We start from the raw sequence: 22,265 nt of genomic DNA on the forward strand, positions 1-22,265 counted from the left end.
CCAACATAATCATAGACTTGTCCCACCCCGGTCATACTCTCATCTCCCTGCTCCCGTAAGGGAGAAGATCCAGAAGCTTGAAAGCGCTCACCTCCAGACTCGGGAACAGGGGGGCTTTGTACCCTCTGTAATCAGGCTTCTGAATGTTCCTTCCATAAGCTAGGGCACTGAACGATTCACCTCTACCCCATTGCAAACATTGGACTTTGTCTCTGGAACTGATGCGCTACAATGCTGAGAACTATATTTTGCGGTATCCCCTTTGCTCCATCTATCGTACTTGAGTTTGACCTGAATGCATTTATGTATAATATCATCTGATCTGGTTGGATAGCATGCAAAACAAAGCTTTTCACTGTACCTCAGTACACATGTCAATAATAAACGTAAACCTATTGGACAAACTGACGATTGGTTTCTCTGGAATGCCAGAGTTGAGGGGAGACTGTTGGAAGTATATAAAATTATGAGAAGTGGAAATGTCAAAGTCTAGAGGGCATATCTTTAAGGTGAGAGGAGCATAGTTTAAAAGAGATGTGCAAGACAGGTTTTTTCACACAAGGGTGGTGAGTGCCTGGAACACACTGCCAGGGGTGGTGTTGGAGGCAGATACAATAATGGTATGGAAGATGCATTCAGATAGGCACATGGATATTAAGAGAATAGTGGGTTATGAATGTGCAGGCAAACAAGATATTTAACGTGGCACAGACATTGTGGGCCGAAGGACCTACCTTGTGCTGTACTATTCTGTGTTTTAATGTTCATAGATGATAACAGGGTAACGTTTAAAAGACATTTAGATTGGGTCTCGACTAGAAACGTCACCTGTCCATGTTCTCCAGAGATGCTGCTTGATCCGCTGAGTTACTCCAGCACTTTGTGTCCTTTTGTGTATTAACCAGCATCTGCAGTTCCTTGATTCCAGAATCAAATGAGCCCTGTCTGCGATTAGCCCATATGCCCCTAAACCTATCTTATCCATGTACTTGTTTAAATGTTTCTTTAGGGGTGGGATAGCCATATGCCTCTCAACCTATCCTATCCATGTACCTGTCTAAATGTTTCTTTAAGGGTGCGATGGTAACTATCTCAACTACCTCCTTTGCCAGCTCGTTCCACACACGCACCACCCTTTATGTGAAAATGTTACCCCTTGGGTTCCTATTAAATATTTCCCCCCTCAACACAAACACCTTAAACAACACCTTAACCCCTTCTACCATGAGATGGATACAAGGTTTAAAGGGGTATTTATTCATAAAATGCTGGAGTAACTCAGCAGGTCAGGCAGCATCTCAGGAGAGAAGGAATGGGTGACGTTTCGGGTCGAGACCCTTCTTCAGACTGAACAAGTCTGTTTAAAAGGGTTTAAAGGGGATGCGCCAAACGCTTGCTAATGAAAATGGCTCGGTTATAAACGCTAGCAAGGACGAGGTGGAAGGGCTTGTTACTCTGCTGTGGGACTTTCCCAGGGCAGGTCAGACCATAAGTTCTCATCGGGAAGCTGGTTCGGGCGGAATATGAACTTGCGTTGGGCAGGGCAGAGACACTGCCAGGGGAAGTTGGCCGGGAGTTTCCCCGTCTCCGCCCGGTTGAAGTGGGCTGCAACCCTTGCACTTTCATTTCACTTCTGTCTTCGCCAATCAGCCCTCTGCATCGAGTCGCCGGGATGGGTAACACAGCGAGTCGCGGTGGAGAGGAGCAGATGGAGGAGGTGGTCTTGTGGGGAGCGGAGGACTTCCAGTGCCCCGTGTGTTTGCAAGTGTTGGAGAGACCCGTGCGGACCCAGTGCGGGCATGTGTGAGTCTCGGCTCCTTCTCTCTCCCTCTCTCTCTCTCTCTCGCTCGCTCTGGTTTACTCTAAAATCTCCTATTGTAGAACCTGTCAGTGCAAGAGGAATAACATGTAAAAACAAGGAACCGCAGATGCTAGTTTACAACAAAAAAAAGAGTGCTGGACACTGGAGTAACTCAGCGGGTCGGGTAGCAAGTTCTCTGGAGACGTGGACAGGTGATGATTCGGGTCGGGAGCCTTCTTCAGACTGATCGTAGTAGGGAACTGCAGATGCTGGGGTTACAAACAAAAAGGACACAAAGTGCTGGAGTAACTCAGCGGCTCAGGCAGCATCTCTGGGGAACATGGATAGGTATCGGAAGAAAGGTCCCGATCAGAAACGTCACCTATCCAGGTTTTCCGGAGATGCTGCCTGACCCGCTGAATTACTCCAGCATTTTGTGTCTACTTAACATAGAAACATAGAAACATAGAAAATTGGTGCAGGAATAGGCCATTCGGCCCTTTGAGCCTGCACCGCCATTCAATATGATCATGGCTGATCATCCAGCTCAGTAGCCTGTACCTGCCTTCTCTCCATACCCCCTGATCCCTTTAGCAAAAAGGGCCACATCTAACTCCCTCTTAAATATAGCCAATGAACTGGCCTCAACTACCTTCTGTGGCAGAGAATTCCACAGACTCACCACTCTCCTATTGTAGAACCTGTCAGTGCAAGAGGAATAACATGTAAAAACAAGGAACCGCAGATAACATGTAAAAACAAGGAACCAGGCAGGTTTTCCGGAGATGCTGCCTGACTTACCGAGTTATTCCAGCGCTTAATGTTCTCCTATTGTCGAACCTGTCAGTGCAAGAAAAACAAGGAATTGCTAGTACTGGTTTACCAAAAGTGCTGGAGTAACTCAGGCAGCGTCTCTGAAGAAAATGGATAGGTATCTGAGGAATGTCGCAACTTGAAGCGTCGCCTATCCATGTTCTCCACAAATGTTACTCTAGCACTTTGAGACAGAGTAATGTTGGGGAACGGAGAAGGAGGGGGTGAACGGGAGGAAACATAGAAAATAGGTGCATAGAGTAGGCCATTCGGCCCTTCGAGCCAGCACCGCCAATCAATATGATCATGGCTAATCATCCAAATTCAGTATCCCGATCCGGCTTTTCCCCTATATCTCTTAATCCCCTTAGCCCTAAGAGCTAAATCTAACTCTCTCTTGAAGGGAATGCAAGGTGTTCCGTTGCTGTAGCGCCTGTCACTCCCTCCCGCGAAGATCTCCCAACAACCCGTGGGCGGCTGCAGTGGCACTTTGGTAGAGTTGCTGCCTCACAGCGCCGGGGACCCGGGTTCGATCCCGACTACGGGTGCTGTCTGTATGCAGTTTTGTACGTTCTCCCCGTGACCTCGTGGGTTTTCTCTGAGATCTTCGGTTTCCTCCCACACTCCAAGGACGTGCAGGTCTGTAGGTTAATTGGCTTGGTGGTATGTGTAAATTGACCCTTGTGTATGTAGGATAATGTTAATGGTCGGCGCGGACTCGCTGGGCCGAAAGGCTGTTTCCGCGCTGTATCTCTAAACTCAACCCGGCCAAATACCTTTGATGCCTTGGCCGATGGGGCGGTACCGTGGTTGAACATTGATGCACGCAAAGATCGCAGGTAAAGATCCCACCATCGGTTTGAGTGATGCAGGTTGGAGGGTAAATATCGCCCCACTCCCGGGGATGGCAGCCCAGTTCTGCCCTTTCACTCTGCACCAAAGGAGGTGCCTGGCGCTGTGACAAAGCAGGATGACCTGGCAAAGAGTTTCAGCTTTTACATTAATATTACATCCTGCCTTAAAGACGACAAAAAGTCAGATTAAAGAAGTCTGTTTTTCAGGCTGGAAGGATGCAAATGGTGGCGGTAGGAGTCAAGAGTATTAATTGTCATGTCTGTGGACAAGGGAACAATCAAATTCTTACTTGCAGCAACATAACAAGTCTGTAAACACAGTACAGGTTTAGTTATCAACAAAGAACTGCAGATGCTGGTTTATAGAAACATAGACAATAGGTGCAGGAGTAGGCCATTCGGCCCTTCGAGCCAGCACCGCCATTCAATGTGATCATGGCTGATCATCCAAAATCAGTACCCCGTTCCTGATTTTTCCCCATATCCCTTGATTCTGTTTGTACCAAAGATAGACACAAAGTGCTAGAGTAACTCGGTGGGTCAGGCAGCAGAATGTGTGACATTATGGATCGGAACCTTTCTTAAGACGTAAGGTTCAGTTTTAGGTGCAGGTTTATAACTTTGCATGAATCTGAAGAGCAGGCTTCCTTTTGTGCTTTATCACTCTACGATAAACAGGTTGTCTATAACATAGAGGATTCAGGACATGGTTTAGGTTTACTATTGTCATGTTTACTGAGGTATAGTGAATAGCTTTGTTTTGCATGCTGTCCAAACAGATCAGATGAAGTAAACATAAATACAGTCAATTCAAACTCAGATTAATGGGTAAAGCAAATGGGAAGATACAGAGTGCTGAATGTAGTTCGCGGCGTTGTAGTGCACCAGATTCATAGTGATCAGGTTGCAATACACATAGGTCATGCATAATAAATGACAATTCAATCAATTAATAAGCACAGTTCTGGCCAGCATCAGACCCTGGGCAGAGGCATTTCCAGGGGGGTTCCTAGGCTGGGGATTCCCTCTCTGCACTGTGGAAACAGGCTGGAACTCTCTCACTTTGGTTTCACTCCTGCCTCTCCGGCGTCCGGCCTGTCCTCTACCCCAGTCAGTCCTTGGCCGGGGGTTTTAGAGAGGGACTACACCCTGGGGGAGGTGGGGGGGGGGGGGGGGGTTTCCGGGGTTAAGTCCGCGCCCGGGGGTTTTAGAGAGGGACTACACCCTGGGGGAGGTGGGGGGGGGGGGGGGGGGGATTGGGGGTGGGGGGGGGGGGGGAAATAGTGGTTTAAGGGAATAGTGGTTTAAGGAAAATTTGTTTTACTTGTGTTGTGGTGGTGGGTTTGTTTTGAATAATTTCATATTGTAAATAGGATTGTAAATACTTGAATAAACCTATTATTGGTTTAAAAAAAAGGTAGTGACCTCCCCACCATCGAAGGGATCCAGAGTCAAGTCAAGAGTCAAGAATGTTTTTTTGTAATAGGTCCTGAAACAAAACAATGGAACTCTTACTTATAGCAGTACAACAGATATGTTAACAAAATACAGGTCCACCACCAATTTTCCGACAACTGATGGTCTGGCAACTCCTTTAATCCTGACAAAATTCCGAGAACATTGTGTGTGAAGCACATATTCTTTTGGGATGCGTGCCTCTGTCCTGAAAGAGGCAATTGTTTATTTATTTGTTAATCGTTAATTCTTTATTTAAGTTTCTAGCAGTTCATGGTGTTTTAGGGACGCGGGAGGGGTATAACTAGTAGGTCAGAGGTGTATTGTTGAATTATTATTATGTGACCACAATTAGAAGCATAGAAACATAAAAAACATAGAAAACAGGTGCAGGAGGAGGCCATTTGGCCCTTCGAGCCAGCACCGCCATTGATTGTGATCATGGCTGATCATCTACAATCAGTAACCTGTGCCTGCCTTCTCCCCATATTGGCCTGGCAAAATGGATGATGGTGGTGGGTTTGTTTTGTACTATGTAAACACCATAAATAACAAAAAGAGTTTAAAAAAAGTTCCTTGGATAGCTACACATACACACACATACAAGGGGAGGGAGGATATTGGAGATGGGAGAAGGGGACATCACGAGGAGGAAGAAGTTCGAATAAGGGTCTCGACCTGAAACATCACCTATCTTTTTTCTCCAGAAATGCTGCCTGACCCGTTGAGTTACTCCAGCACTTTGTGTCCTCATCGCAGCTGGGTCTAAATCCTGAAACTCCCTGCCCGAAAGACAGGTGGAGGCACCTTCACCAGAAGATTTCGTTTAGAGATACAGTGGCCTTTCAACCCGACTAGTGATCACCCCATACAGTAGTTCTATCCTACACACTAGGGACAATTTACAGAAGCCAATTAAGCTACAGACATACACATCTTTGGAGTGTGGGAGGAAACAGGAGCACCCAGAGAAAACCCACACAGTCACAGGGAGAACATACAAACTCCGCAAGGATAGCACCCGAGGTCAGGATCAAACCTGGGTCTGTGAGGCAGCAACTCTACTGCTGCACCACCATGGGAACTTGGAAAAGCTTGTAACATCTTTTATGAAGACGTGACCAAAAAGGTCGATGAGGGCAGAGCTGTCAATGTTGTATATGTGCAAAGCATTTGACAAAGTTCTGGAAGGTTAGTTTGCATGGAAGCAGAGGGTGATGGTGGAAGGTTGCTTCTCGGACTGGAGGCCTGTGACTAGTGGTGTGCCTCAGGGTTCGGTGCTGGGCCCGTTACTGTTTGTCATCTATATCAGTGATTTGGATGAAAACATACAAGGCAAGATTAGCAAGTTTGTAAATGATACAAAAGTGGGTAGTTTTGCAGATAGTGAAGATGATTGTTTAATATTGCAGCCGGATCTTGATCGATTGGCCAGGTGGGCTGAGGAATGGTTGATGGAATTTAATACAGAGAAATGTGAGGTGTGGCATTTTGGGGCGTCTAACAAGGGCAGGACCTACACAGTGAATGGTAGGCCTCTGAGCAGTCTTGTAGAGCAGAGGGATCTAGGAGTGCAGGTGCATGGTTCCTTGAAGGTGCAGTTGCAGGTAGATCAGCTGGTCAAAAAGCCATTTGACACGTTGGCCATCAGTCAGAGTATTGAGTATAGAAGTTGGGAGGTCATGTTGCAGTTGTATAAGATGTTGGTGAGAGGCCATATTTAGAGTATTGTGTTTAGTTCTGGGCGCCATGTTATAGGAGAGATGTTGTAAAGCTGGAAAGGATACAGTGAAGATTTACGAGAATCTTGCCTTGTATGTTTTCATCCAAATCATTGCCAGGACTAGAGGGTCTGAGCTCTTGGGAAAGGTTGAGTAGGCTGGGACTCTATTTCTTGGAGCACAGGAGGATGAGGGGTGATCTTATAAAGCTGCGGCTCGGCTGCGGGACTTAACACCGCCCGGTGCGGCTCGGCTGCGGGACTTAACACCGCCCGGTGCAACTCGGCTGCGGGACTTAACACCGCCCGGTGCGGCTCGGCTGCGGGACTTAACACCGCCCGGTGCGGCTCGGCTGCGGGACTTTTCACCGCTGGTGCGGCTCGGCTGCGGGACTTAGCTGCGCAAGGCTTGGTCGCGGGCCTTTCATCGCCCGGTTCGGCCGCGGGACTGTGCGGGTCGGTCGGGGACGAGCTGTCTGTCCGTGGGCGTGGGGAAGAGAGGGCAAGTTTTGTTGCCTCCATCACAGTGAGGGGGTGTTTGGAGTCACTGTGATGGACGTTTGTGTTGGGGTTATGTGTCTTGTGTTCTTTTTTTTTTCTATGACTGCTATGTAGTTTCGTTCGGTACTTTGGTACCGAACGACAAATAAAGCTCTGTTATACCTGTTATACCTGTTATGAGTGGAAAAGATCGGGTAGACGCACAGTCTCTTGCCCAGAATAGGTGAATTGAAGACCAGAGGACATAGGTTTAAGGTGAAGGGGAAAAGATTTAAAAGGAATCTGAGGGTTATCTTTCACACAAAGGCTGGTGGGTGTATTGAACAAGCTGCCATTGGAGGTAGTTGAGGCAGGGATTATTCCAACATTTAAGAAACAGTTTGACAGTTACATGGATAGGACAGGTTTGGAGGGATATGGACCAAATGCAGGCAGGTGGGACTAGTGTAGCTGGGACATATTGGCTGGTGTGGGCGAGTTGGGCCGAAGGGCCTGTTTCCACGCTGTATGACTCTATGACTCTAACAATAACATCTTTGAAGGTGAAGGGGAATGACTCAGAGAGACTGATAACAGAAGTGGTGGTGGAGGTGGCTGGGAATGGGTGGGGAAGACCGGCGAACGACAGAAAGCCTTTCTCGGTAAACAGGAAATGAATTAAATCTGAAATTACCAGCAGAGAGAAAAAGGGTCAAGTGCTGGGAATTTTCAATTTTCAGGCCATGATTTTCCTCGTGTCACAGACTTCACAGAACACAAAGGTCTGCGTTGGTTACCACCATCTTCTCAAGGGCAACTGCTGATGGGCAATAAATGCTGTTCCGCCGGCAGGGTGCCACAGGGGTAGAGTTGCTGCTTTACAGCGCCAGAGACCGAGGTTCGATCATGACTATGGGTGCACTGTCTGTATGGAGTTTGTATGTTCTCCCTGTGACCGCATGGGTTTTCTCCGCTTTCCTCCCACACTCCAAAGACGTGCAGGTTTGTGGGCTAATTGGCTTCTGTAAATTGTAAATTGTCCCGAATGTGTGTAGGATAGTGCTGGTGTGCGAGGATCGCTGGTCGGTGCAGACTCAGTGGGCTGAGTGGCCTGCTCCCACCCTGTATCTCTAAAAAGAACTGTAAATGCTGCTCTTGGCAATGATGCTGACATCCACAGAATTAGATTGATGGAGGAGGATTCAGCAGTGGGAAACTTAGCCCATGTATGCCTGTTCCAAGTGCACTGAATGAGTACCAAGGATATCAAATCACAAGTGTCATTGGTATCAACAGCTTCCAAAGCCCCTCCCTGACAGCTTTCACACTTGCGTCACTGACAGTGGTTTTCATATTGTGCCTTTAATCATGTTATCAAACCAAACTGGCCAAAGGTTCCAAGAAGTGCCTTAAAGGGAAGTTGAAAGAAAAGTTGGGCGGCCCAGTGGCGGAGCTGGTGGATCTGCTGCCTCACAGCGCCAGAGTCCCTGGTTCGATCCTGACCTTGGGCGCTGCCTGTGTGTGGAGTTTCTTCCTGTGTCCGCATGGGTTTTCTCCATGTGCTCCAGTTTCCTCTCACATCCCAAAGACATGCGGGTTTATAGGTTAATTGGTCCACTGTAAATTGCCCCAAAGTGTGTAAGAAGTGGATGGGATAACCGAGAACTAGTGTGAACGTGTGATCGATGGTCGGCGTGGACTCGGTGGGCTGAAGGGCATTTCCATGCTTTGTCATTAAATACAAAAAGATCATATTCTTAAATAAAAGCTAGTTTTGCTATAACACATGTTTCCATATTACAGAGATCTCGCAGTGACGCCATTTATCTGCAGATAGACACAAAAACTGGAGTAACGCAACGGGTCAGGCAGCATTTCTGGAGAGAAAGAATAGGTGACATTTCGGTTGGTTTGAAGAAGGGTCTCGACCTGAAACATCACCTATTCCTTTTCTCCAGAGATGCTGCCTGACCCGCTGAGTTACTCCAGCTTTTTGTGTCTATCTTTGGTAGTTGTAAACACAGTATTGAGTGTTGTTTTTCTCCAATCTCATGGCAAAGGTTAAGTAGTTGATCCAGATTAGATTGTACAATGTTCGCATTCTCATCTGATTCCATTAATTCCTTCAGATATTCAATTCATTTGATGACCTGCTTCTACAACTTGTCTCTCTCCTTCTGGCATCTTTCCAGATAGGCTACCTCTCCTTTTTCCGAAAGTTTAATGACTCTTTTCTCATATCTTCTTGATTTTTGCTCCGCATCTCCCTCCTGTGGCAGTTCTTCATACTTACCTGATGGAATATCCATGATGAATTGGTGCTTATCGCTATGTTCCAGAAACACCAGAAGAATTCAAAATAAAATGAGTATTTTTTCAAAACACATAATTAATTCCAAGGCTGAAAGTCTTCGGCCAGTACCTAAGGTAAACAATCGCTAGCTGAGCACCTTATCTTGTAGAAGTTCACAACATCGTTAATTTTCAAGGTCGTGCTCTGCGAGTTTGGGTTTCTTATCTCCTTGTAGCATAAACAAGCTTCTTGTATCAAACAGTACCTCTGCAGAAATTTTCCCACAGGCTTTTAAGCTTTTTAAACTTCTTATCTTAAAATTACGACTAAACAGTCTTCTACTCACGGTACCCGGTCAATGAAGTCTTCAATCTTCTAATGATCCAGGTGTAGACCGTGTCAATTTGCCTTCGACCGGCAGATTCTTTGTTCCTTTGATTTCAGCTCTAATCCCTGGCCGAGATTCAGCTTCTTCTTCAATTCCACTGTTGAATCGGATTTTGCTTGTAAAACAAGTCTTTCTTAGATTCTTCTGTCAGAATAGCCTTTTTACTCTATCTACATTCAGAGAAAGGTTTTTTACTCTAATGTAATGGCAGTTTCTATACCTTCTCAAAGTCCAACTTCGATAGCCATTACTGCTCGGGGATGGAAATGGAGGTATAGCTTACGCACACACCGCACTCCGAGATAACAAAAACGAATCTTCCAAACGCTGTTTCTTGATTAATTGGTCTTTATTAAAGTAGCACAAATCAAAAGAGTAATTCATAACTTTTCGTTCTTATCAACTGTTTCTTCTTCAAGCAATACTGAAAAATCGTGTAGTCGTTACCGTGTGGTCCTTGTGAGTGTAGCTAGCGCGAGTGTGGCAGTCGTGAGTGTGACTGGCGCGAGCGTGGTAAAAAACTGTATTCTCTCCATCCTCCGACTAAACTCTCCCACAGTCTCTGTCGCTATAGCCTCCTCCCACGTGGACACTCCCCATTATTATCAAATCACACCCACAAGCATGCAAAAAAGACAGAAACTAGAAATATTGAACATAGCCATAATACAATGACAGTAACTAAATTAAGTGTAAATGGCTCTTACAGGAGGCATTTGCCTGCCCCCTGACTCTGTTTCTCTCTCAACTTTTCCTTCCAGATTTTGTCAGGAATGCCACGAGACTAATTACAGGTTCAACGGCGGGAATTGCCCGCTGTGCCGGCAAGAGGTTTGTCTGACGGATCAAGTCGCCGTGGACATCGAGCAGCGGATGATGTCCAAGAGAGAGAAGTGTCAGGGCTGTGGCACTGAGGTGAGTTGATCCGTTTTACCTCGTTATTGGTGAGGTTCCACTGCCAAGGCTTGTATTTCTTGCCCATCGTTAACCACCCTTCAGAAAGCACGTTACGGAAGCCCGAACTTTGGTTCGGCCACACTTGGAGTATTATGTGCAGTACTGGGGCGGCGTGGTGGCGCAGTGGTAGAGTTGCTGCCTTACAGCGCTGGGGACCCGGGTTCGATCCAGACTACTGGTGTTGTTTGCACGGAGTTTGTATGTTCTCCTTGTGACCGAATGGGTTTTCTCCGGGTGCTCTGGTTTCCTCCCATATTCCCAAAGACGTGCAGGTTTGTAGGTTAATTGGCTTTTATAACTTGCCCCTAATGTGTCGAGTGGCAAACTTGGAAAAAACAAAACCAATTTAAGGGTAATCGTTGATTGGCATTACCCACAGTCCAACAATAAGAAGCAATAAAAATAAAGCAATAACACACACAATCACAAAACCAACACAAAAAAAAAACACAAAAAAGTCTTCATACTTCCTCAGAAAAAGTTTAAAGGAAGTGTGAGGGAAATTGATGGGTACCTAGAATGCGCTGCCAAGGATTGTGGTGGAGGCAGATGAGATAGAGGCTTTTAGATAAGCACACACGTATGCAGGCAATGGAGGGGTAATGTCCATGTGCATGCTGAGGAGATTAGTTTAACTTGGTGTTGTGTTCAGCACAGGCAATGTGGGTCGAAGGGCCTGTTTCTGTGCTGTATGTTGTGTGTTCCCTGCGGTGATAAATCGCCCTCTCAAACAGATGTTGTTTCTCCGGAGAACGGTCTCCCACTGTGCCTTAGGTTAGGAAGTCCCACGATTGAGACCCAACGACCATATGTTTAGTTTAGTTCAGAGATACAGCGCAGAAACAGACCCTTCGGCCCACCAAGTCCGCGCTGACCACCGATCCCTGTCCACTAACACTATCCAACACACACTCTCCGTACATTAACACTATCCAACACACACTAGGGACAATTTACAATTTCACAGAAGCCAATTGGTCTTCAATCCTATACGTCTTTGGAGTGTAGGAGGCAACCGGAATACCCAGAGAAAAACCATGTGATCACAGGGAGAATGTACAAACTCCGTACAGATAGCACACGTAATCAGGATCGAATCTGGGTCTCTGGTGGTGTAAGGCTACTGTCCTCGGGTTGTGGTGGAGGCAGATTTAATTGCTTCCGCAGGGCTATGGGAGGAAGGCAGGGATGTGGGTCTCGTTGGATTGCTCTCCCATTGGGCCAGTATGGAGTTGATGGACCGAAAGACCTTTCTCATTCCAAGATTCTGTGGTTAGAGATATTTGGAGATGATGACACTAATGCTGAGGAATGGTCATGTTGATTGTGTCCAGGTGAGGTTGACCGCGTTGAGGGAGCATGCAAGAAGCTGCTCGAGATATCTGGAGGAAGATCACCAAGAGACTGAAACCTGCCCTCTGCCACCGGCGAATCCTGCCTCGCACAGGTAAGATGGAAGTCCACAGGAGTGACCTATGTTTAGTTTTGTTTTGGTCACAGATATAGCGAGGTAACAGCCCTTCAGCCCACCGAGATCGTAGAAAACCCACATGTGTCACGGGGAGAACGTACAAGCTCTGTACAGACAGTACCCACAGACAGGATCAAACCTGGGTCTCTGCCGTTGTAAGGCAGCAACTCGACCGCTGCACCACCATGCCGCCCATGTGTGTCATCCCAACTGGGCCTGGACAGACCCAACCCCATTGATGTAAGATCCACCCTGGGAAAGACTGTTGTTAATGGATGGGCCTTGTGATAGATCAGGAAGTTCATACGTTCTGCTGATAGTGCTAGCATCTTCTTCATTCCGAATACGAATTTATTATGAATATGTTAAATCCTGGTGTGAGAAACGCAGCAGTTGGGCTCACAGCACCAGAGACCTGGGTTCGATCCTGACTACGGTTACTGTCTGTATGGAGATTTTACGTTCTCCCTGTCACCGCGTGGGTTTTCTCCGGGTGCTCCGGTTTTCTCCCCCACTCCAAAGACATACAGGTTTTTAGGTTTATTTGGCTTCTGTGAATTATGAATTATCCCTAGGGTGCAGGATAGTGCTAGTGTACGGGATTACCACTTATCGGCATGGACTCGTAGGCCGAAGAGTCTGTTTCCACTCAAAAGTCTAAAGAGTGGGACAAGAGTCAAGAGTCAACAGAGTTTAATTATCATAAGGATCATAGGGTGAATGCACAGTCTTTTACTCAAACTAACCAACATTGGTTTGAGATGAGACGGGAAAGCTATAACAGGAAGCTGGGAGGCAATCCTTTCACCCAGAGGGTGAGGGGTATATGGAATGAGCTGCCAGAGGCTGTAATTGAGGCAGGTATTGTAACAGCATTTAAAAGACACATACAGGTTGATGGAAAGGTTTAGCGGGATATGGGCCAAACGCGGGCAAAAGGGGCTAATTTAGATGGGGCATCTTGGTAAGCATGGGCCAATTGGACCGAAGGGCCTGTTTCCATCCTGTGTGGCTCTATGGCTCTGAGGTTCAGGTGAAGGAGCTCCCATACACTGCTCTTATCGAAGGAGTTCCAGAATTTGGTCCCAGTGACGAAAAAAGGAACGGAAATAAAGGGCGGCACAGTGGCACAGCTGGTCGAGCTGGTACCTCACAGCGCCAGAGACCCGGGTTCAATCCTGAGTTTGGGTGCTGCCTGTGTAGCTTTTGCACATTCCCCCTGTGACGGCGTGAGTTTCAGAACCTTTTTTCCCAGGGTGGAAATGTCAAATACTAGAGGGAATCGCCCTAAGATGGGAGGTGGGAAGTTTAATTTGCAGAGCATGATTTATCACACAGGGTGGTGGGTGCCTGGAACGTGCTGCCAATTGTGGTGGTGGTGGAGGCAGATACGATGGTGGTGCTTAAGAGACTTTTAGATATGCAGGGTAGAAATGTTAAATACTTGAGGGCATGGCTTTAAGCTGAGAGGAGGGAAGTTTAAAGCAGATGTGCCGAGCAAGTTTTTCTACATATTATGGTTGGTACCTGGAACGTGCGTGCTGCCAGTGGAGGTGTTGTCCTTTGATCAGTGAAGTGGGGGTCAGCCTGGCCCATCCTGATGCCATCGGCTCCTCCCACTGCCGCTCCCTGCTGCTGCCGCAGGACTGTAGGCGCTCCCGCGAAACCTATAAACTAATAAAGTGTCATCGTTCTTTTTACTTACAGGGAGCCAACAAGATCACCAGTGGCCAACAGAGGGGCCTACACCTGCCCTTACTGCCACGAGAGGAACTTTGATGCCTTCGGCCTAGTTGATCATTGCATAACAAACCATTACTTTGACCATCATCGAGCGGTGGGTGCATTAACATGAGACCTTTGTCCCATCAAAACATGTAGAGAGTGGGAATCAAAGGTGTTGTGTTTGCATTCACTTTATATGTAATATATAGTATTACAGTACTATAATAGATAGCATTATAGTACTGTAATACAATATTACAATATATGACAGTATAATATACACTGTATAACAAGATTTATAATACACACAGTGTAAATATATCGTAAATGTATATGTACATATGTATATGTACATATGTATATATACAATATTGTATACTGTATAGACAGTAAATGTAGATGTACTGTAAATATACAGTAATATTTCAATTGTACAACATTAGAGTTGAATTATTAACCAGTAAGTGAAAAGAAATGCAAAAATGAATAGAAAACGCTGTAAATATTCAGTGGGTCTGATCGCATGTATGGGATGTTTCTCTTCCCACAGAGGTGGCCTGACCAGCTGAGCGTTTTCAGCGTTTCCTGGTTTTATTTATGCCCATGAGAAAACTGATTGATGGCTGGAATGGGATTTGAACTCTCGGCCCCACAGTGGATGTATCTGACAAAAGAACTGGTGGCTGCAGTGGGATTTGAAATCCCATCTACACAGTGGGCATGTCCTACAGAAAACTAGTTCATGGCTTGAATGTGATATGAACTCCCAACTACATAATTTGGAGGTGAAAATGTTTCTCACTGATCCATGAAATTCTATATTGTCTGAAAGAAATCTTTGACTTTCAGTCTATGGAGTAAGACAGCCCCAGAAATTACCCTGTTACAAAATGTCAAACAGGCAGAGTTGGGTTGTGTGGGGTAGGGTGGGTTTAGAGGATGGGTCCAGGCGAAGAGTAGGTGGTGGAGTTTCTGCTTGAAAGACACAAAGTGCTGGAGTAACTCAGCAGGTCAGGCAGCATCTCTGGAGGGCATGTTTAGGCGACGTTTCATGAGTTCATGTCACAGGCGCAGAATCGGGTCATTCAGCCCAACGAGTCAACTCTGCCATTCAATCATGGCTGACCTGTCTTTTCCTCTCAACCCCATTCTCCTGCCAATAGACAATAGACAATAGGTGCAGGAGGAGGCCATTCGGCCCTTCGAGCCAGCACCGTCAATGTGATCACGGCTGATCATTCTCAATCAGTACCCCGTTCCTGCCTTCTCCCCATACCCCCTGACTCCGCTATCCTTAAGATCTCTATCTAGCTCTCTCTTGAATGCCTTCAGAGAATTAGCCTCCACTGCCTTCTGAGGCAGAGAATTCCACAGATTCACAACTCTCTGACAGAAAAAGTTTTTCCTCATCTCAGTTCTAAATGGCCTCCCCCTTATTCTCAAACTGTGGCACCTTGTTCTGGACTCCCCCAACATTGGGAACATGTTTCCTGCCTCTAACATGTCCAACCCCTTAATAATCTTATACGTTTCGATAAAATCTCCTCTCATCCTTCTAAATGCACTAGGACACCCAGACCTCGCTGTATGTCCCCTTTTCCTAACTTGACACCATTCAGATAATACTCTGCCTTCCTATTCTTACCACCAAAGTGGATAACCTCACACTTATCCACATTAAACTGCATCTGCCATGCATCCGCCCACTCACACAACCTGTCCAAGACACCCCTTTGACACCCTCACCAATCAGGTTTCGGGTCGAGACTCGTTTTCAGAAGGTATGCCTGCTTTGAAGAAGGTCTTCCATATGCAAGAGTTCCTTGTGTCTCCATTTTACTGCTCCACTGGAGTGGAGATTCACTCACTTTGTGTGAAGAAGTTCTTCTAGTCTGAAGAAGGGTCTCGACCCAAAATGTTGCCTGTCCACATCCTCCTCAGATGCTGCCTGACTCGCTGAGTTTAGTTTAGTTTAGTGATACAGCACGGAATCAGGGCCTTTGGCCCACCGAGCCGACACCGACCAGCGATCACGCTGTTTACTAGCACTCCCCCACACACTAGCACCATCCTACACACTAGGGAAAATTTACAATTTTACTGAAGCCAATTAACTACAGACCTGTTCACAAAATGCTGGAGTAACTCAGCAGGTCAGGCAGCATCTCGGGAGAGAACGTCATCTTGGGTGACGTTTCGGGTCGAGACCCTTCTTCAGACTGATGTCAGGGGGGCGGGACAAAGGAAGGATATAGGTGGAGACAGGAAGATAGAGGGAGATCTGGGAAGGAGGAGGGGAAGGGAGGGACAGAGGAGCTATCTGAAGTTGGAGAAGTCGACGTTCATACCACCGGGCTGCAAACTGCCCAGGCGAAATATGAGGTGCTGCTCCTCCAATTTCCGGCGGGCCTCACTATGGCGTTTCTTTGTCCCGCCCCCCTGACATCAGTCTGAAGAAGGGTCTCGACCCGAAACGTCACCCATTCCTTCTCTCCCGAGATGCTGCCTGACCTGCTGAGTTACTCCAGCATTTTGTGAATAAATCGATTTGTACCAGCATCTGCAGTTAAATCGATTTGTACCAGCATCTGCAGTTATTTTCTTATACTTCTTTAACTACAGACCTGTGCGCCTTTGGAATGTGGGAGGAAAATGGAGCACCCGGAGAAAACCGACGTGGTCATGGGGAGAACATACAAAATCCGTACAGACTGCACCCGTAGTGAGGATTGAACCCAGGTCTCTGGCAATGCTCCGCGGCAACTCTACTGCTGCACCCCTGTGCCGCCCCTAAAGTTGCTCCAGCACTTTGTGCTCTGCACAAGATTCCAGCAGCTGCGTCCCCATCTGTCTGAGTTTCTACTCAAGCGACATTGGATTTTCAGGGTCATAGCTTTTTATTAGCGAATCCCTACGGCCTAGCAGTTTCAGCAGTCACTGTCCATTGGACCCTGGCAATGTGGTAAAATGTTTAATTGCTCACGGAGCAATTAGGGTGGCACGGTGGTGCAGTGGTGGAGTTGCTGCCTTACAGCATCAGAGACACAGTTTGATCCTGACTACGGGTGCTGTCTGTACGGAGTTTGTATGTTCTCCCCATGGCCTGCGTGGGTTTTCTCCAGGTGCTCCAGTTTCCTCCAACACTCCAAAGATGTACAGGTTTGTAGGTTAATTGGCTTGGTAAAATTGCAAAAAAAACTGTCCCTGGTGTGTGTAGGATCGTGTTAATGGGCGGGGATCGCTGGTCAGCGTGGACTTGGTGGGCCGAAGGGCCTGTTTCCGCACTGTATCACAAAACAAAAAAAAATCACTGGCCATTGTTGGGTACGTGACTTGCAGTGAGAGATGTTTCTCCACAGGGTGTTTCTACCTCCTAAACCTTTGGACTCTTGCCCTTCAGGTCTGTCCCATCTGTGCATCAATGCCATGGGGGATTCCCAATTACTACAGCAGAAACCTCATCGCTCACCTCGTCCTACGACACCAGTTCAGTTACGATTACTTTGTGGTGAGTGCACTTCCATTGTATACTACTATACTGGCGAAAAAATAAAACGGGGAAGGCGGCTCAACCGTGGCTAACGAGGAAAATCAAGGATAGTGTTAAATCCAAGGAAGAGGCATATAGATTGGCCAGAGGAAGCAGCAAACCGGAAAGCTGGGAGAAATTTAAAACTCAACGGAGGAGGACAAAGGGGTTAATTAAGAGGGGGGAAAAGAGCATGCAAGAAAGCTTGTGTAGGAAAGAACTGCAGATGTTGGTTTAAATTGAAGGTAGACTCGATATGCTGGAGTAAGGGGACAGGCAGCATGTCTGGAGCAAAGGAATGGGTGACGTCTCAGGTCGAGACCCATCTTCAGAAAGCTTGCGGGGAATATAAAAACTGACTAAAAGCTTCTTTAGATATGTAAAAAGGAAAAGATTAGTGAAGACAAATGTAAGTCTCTTACAATCAGAGACAGGGGAATTTATAATGGGGAAACTAGGAAATGGCAGAACAGTTAAATGAGTACTTTGGTTCTGTCTTCACCAAGGAAGACACAAACAATTTCCCAGAAATACTAGGGGACCGAGGATCTAGTAGGAGGGAGGAACTGAAGGGAATGCACATTAGTCAAGAAATGATATTAGGTAAACTGTTGGGACTGAAGCCAGATAAATCCCCAGGGCCTGATGGTCTGCATCCCAGAGTACTCAAGTACTCAAGGTGGCCCTAGAAATCGTGGATGCATTGGTGATCATTTTCCAATGTTCTATATAGACTGTGGATCAGTTCCTGTGGACTGGAGGGTAGCCAATGTAACCCCACTTTTTAAGAAAGGAGGGAGAAAGAAAACAGGGAATTATAGACCAGTTAGCCTTACATCGGTAGTGGGGAAGATGTTTGAGTCGATTGTTAAAGATGTAATAGCAGCGCATTTGGAAAGCAGTTACAGGATTGGTCAAAGTCAGCATGGATTTATGAAGGGGTAATCATGCTTGACTAATCTTCTGGAATTTTTTGAGGATGTAAATGTAGAATGGATAAGGGAGAGCCAGTGGATGTGGTGTATCTGGACTTTCAAAAAGCCTTTGACAAGGTCCCACACAAGAGATTAGTGTGCAAAATTAGAGCACATGGTATTGGGGGTAGGGTATTGACATGGATAGAGAACTGGTTGGCAGACAGGAAGCAAAGAGTAGGAATTAACGGGTCCTTTTCAGAATGGCAGTGACTAGTGGGGTGCTGCTAGGCTCGGTGCTGGGACCCCAGTTATTTACAATTTATATTAACGATTTAGACGAGGGAATTAAATGTGATATCTCCAAGTTTGTGGATGACATCAAGCTGGGTAGCAGTGTGAGCAGCAATGAGGATGGTATGAAGCTGCAGGGTGACTTGGATAGGTTGGGTGAGTGGGCAGATGCATGGCAGATGCATTATAATATGGATAAATGTGAGGTTATCCACTTTGGTGGCAAGATCAGGAAGGCAGATTATTATCTGAATGGTGTCAGATTAGGAAAAGGGGAGGTGCAACGAGACCTGGGTGTGCTTGTGCATCAGTCACCGAATGTAAGCATGCAGATACAGCAGGCAGTGAAGAAAGCTAATGGCATGTGGGCCTTCTTTGCGAGAGGATTTGAGTTTAGGAGCAAGGATGCCCTACTGCAGTTGTACAGGGCCCTGCTGAGACCACACCTGGAGCACTGTGTGCAGTTTTCCTCTCCTAATTTGAGGACCTACACTGCACGCCGTTTTGCTATTGACGACGTGCAGTGTAGGTTCACGAGGTTAATTCCTGGGATGGCGGGACTGACATATGATGAAAGAATGGGTCAACTGGCCTTGTATTCACTGGAATTTAGAAGGATGAGATCCTCTCTACAACATCTAAAAGACACGGATAGATACGTGGATAAGCAAGGTTTTGAGGTATATGAACCAAATGCAGGCAAATGGGACTAACTTAGATGAGGCATCTTGGTTGGCACGGATGAGTTGTGCTGAAGGGCCTGTTTCCGTGTTGGATGACTATGACTCTGAAAACACAAGATGCTGGAAACACTCAGAAGGCCAGGCTGCATCCGTGAATGAAAACAGAGTCACTGTTTCAGGTCAAAAACCTTTTGTTAAGATAAATGGTGTTTAGTTCTAGATGTTGGAGGTATATATATAAAAGTGGTGTTAAAGTAGCTTTTTCGATAAATGCAATAGGTATGCAGGGAATGGAGGGACATGGATCACTTGCAGACAGAGGAGATTAGCTTAACAGCGTCATGTTCGGCACGGGCATTGTGGGTTGAAGGGTACTGTTTTACATTCTATTATTTCCTAGGCTCATCCCATTCATTAAGCATTTCCAAGATGTAACACCTTGGCATCTTGGAAATGGCTGGAATTTGACAAAGTGTTAAAGGAACTCAGTCACTGTGACATCAATGGGAATTAGGAAGCAAATATCTGGAGGATTGGGGAAAATAGGGTAAAGTTTTAGTGGTTAAATGGTATTTTAAAAACTGCACTCTTCCTTACTCATTACAGGATTATAATCAAGATGAAGATGTCATGTTGCAAAGTGTCATCTTGAATTCATTTCAGGAAAACTGAAGACCAGTGATCACTTCCAGTGCAAAATTACCCTCTGAGAAAAAGTACCTTGCTTTTCCATGCTGAAGCCACTGCCTTACACCCTCAACAGGTCGATAATAGTGAATTCATAACCTGACATTCTGTTCAAAATGTGGACTTTCAATACAACGCGGAGATCGGCCCTTCGGTCCACCGAGTTCGCGCTGACCAGCGATCACCCTATACACTAGTTCTATCCTACACACTTGGGACAATTTACAGAAGCCAATTAACTGATAAACCTGTATGTCTTCGGAGTGTGGGAGGAAACTGGAGCACCCGGAGGAAACCCACAAGATCACAGGGAGAACGTACAAACTCCATACAGACAGCTTCTGTAGTCAGGATCGTACCCGGGTCTCTGGCGTTGTAAGGCAACAATTCTTCCGCTGCGCCACTGTGTTGCCCTATTCAAGAAGACCTTGGAATAATCATTCAGGGCTTTGAGACACAAATAGTTCCAAACAATACATTTCCGCGATGAGCTGATTGACTTTAAAAGTCAAGACTCTGTGTCTTCCCCTTTGCACTCTGTGTCTTCCCTTTGCCCAATCTATTGGACTTGAGTTGATTTGATTGTATTTATGTACAGCATTATCTGATCTGTTTGGTTCGCATACAAAGTAAAGCTTTTCACTGTACCTCAGTTTATATGACAATCAAAACCTAAAAGAGTGTTTAATTATTATTTGTCCGGGCAACAGAATAATAAAATTCTTACTCGGTGCAGCTTTACAGGCCCATTAACACGATATCATGATAAATATGCATAATAATCAATAATACAATTCATAAATTTAGATTATAATTTTGTTGATGTTGTATGTTTTGTAAATATTCATTTCTGCATTTAATAAAGATATAAAATCGTTATAATAATGATGGAACAATGTGGTTCATATTCTCCTCCCCTTCACCTGATTAACTATTGTCGACTCACTCCAGTTATTGTAGTCTGAAGAAGGGTCTCAACCCAAACGTCACCTATCCATGTTCTCCAGAGATGCTGCCTGACCTGCTGAGTTACTCCAGCACTTGTAAATAACAGTGTAAAAAACCTGTAAATAACAGTAAGACAGAATTAACTGCAGATGCTGGAATCTTGAGAAAAAACACAAAGTGCTGAACGAACTTCGCTGGTCATGCTGCATCTGTGGAGAGAATGGATAGGCAACATTTCGAATGGACCCTAAACATTGCCTGTCCATTGCCTCCAGAGATGATGCCTGATCCGCTGAGTTACTCCAGCAATTTGAGTTTTACTTGTAAATAACAGCCATGAGATCAACAGCCCAGTATTTGTTGTATAAAATAATGATGGAGTGCAATTCTAATGTCAATAAATGGTGAATAGAACGATGGAATGTAATACTTATGTCAATAAAGTCTAACTGTGAACCTCCCAGTTTGCCATGAAAAGCTGCCTGATCCTGATCCATAAAAGTTCTTGAAATAAAGGAATCTATTACCATCTCAGAATTGAATCAGACTTTGAATTGTTTAGTTTAGTTTAGTTTAGAGACACAGTGTACATCGATCACCTGAACACCAGTTCTATCCTACACACGAGGGACAATTTCCAGAAGCCAATGATGCCAGTTTAAACTACCTGTAGGTGATCTATATCCCTCTGTTCCCTGTATGTCATTATGCCTATCCAAAAGTCTCTTAAATGCCCCTATCTCCATCACCATCATCTGCGTTCCAGGCACCAACCACTCTCTGTGTAAAAAAGGTGTCCCGCACATCTTTAAACTTTGCCTCCAAAGACGTACAGGTATGTAGGTTAATTGACTTGGTGTATGCGTAAATTGTCCCTAATAAAGTGTGTGTGGGATCTTGTTAATGGGTGAGGATCACTGGTTGGCGTGGACTCGGTGGGCCGAAGGGCCTGTTTCCGTGCTGTATCTCTAAACTAGACTAAATAAGGGATTTTGTTGTTACTACATTGAACAGGTAAGGTATGTGAAGCAGAGGGGTACTGTAAGTAGATTTTCAAAACTTCTGGCAACAGCAGATTTAGAGCAGCCCAGTGGCACAGCTATTAGAATGGCTGCCTCACAGCACCTTAGAATCAGGTATGATCATGACCTCAGGTACCCGAAACGTCACCCATTCCTTCTCTCCTGAGATGCTGCCTGACCTGCTGAGTTACTCCAGCATTTTGTGAATAAATAACCTCAGGTACTGTCTTT

The 22,265-nt window shown here is 45.9% G+C and overlaps 1 protein-coding gene across 1 annotated transcript; it reads left to right on the forward strand.

The window, feature by feature from the left end:
• Nucleotides 1-1,521: 1,521 nt before the first annotated feature.
• On the forward strand, nucleotides 1,522-21,356 carry rnf125 (ring finger protein 125, E3 ubiquitin protein ligase). Its single transcript, XM_078398671.1, has 6 exons — nucleotides 1,522-1,803; nucleotides 10,566-10,719; nucleotides 12,096-12,208; nucleotides 13,940-14,069; nucleotides 17,358-17,465; nucleotides 19,984-21,356. Exons 1-6 carry the CDS (start codon nucleotides 1,673-1,675, stop codon nucleotides 20,047-20,049), a joined length of 702 nt encoding a protein of 233 aa, XP_078254797.1. The 5' UTR covers nucleotides 1,522-1,672; the 3' UTR covers nucleotides 20,050-21,356.
• The last annotated feature ends 909 nt before the right edge of the window (nucleotides 21,357-22,265 follow it).

The sequence above is a fragment of the Rhinoraja longicauda genome, chromosome 4 (genome assembly GCF_053455715.1).
Source record: "Rhinoraja longicauda isolate Sanriku21f chromosome 4, sRhiLon1.1, whole genome shotgun sequence".
NCBI classification, from domain to species: Eukaryota; Metazoa; Chordata; class Chondrichthyes; order Rajiformes; family Arhynchobatidae; genus Rhinoraja; species Rhinoraja longicauda.

Excerpts from the sequence above, each read along its gene's own strand:
- rnf125 (XM_078398671.1), top strand. The coding sequence starts at position 1,673 with ATGGGTAACACAGCGAGTCGCGGTGGAGAGGAGCAGATGGAGGAGGTG. Across the intron at positions 1,804-10,565 it reads CGGACCCAGTGCGGGCATGT|ATTTTGTCAGGAATGCCACG; the intron begins GTGAGTCTCGGC and ends TTTTCCTTCCAG. Across the intron at positions 14,070-17,357 it reads ACTTTGACCATCATCGAGCG|GTCTGTCCCATCTGTGCATC; the intron begins GTGGGTGCATTA and ends CTTGCCCTTCAG.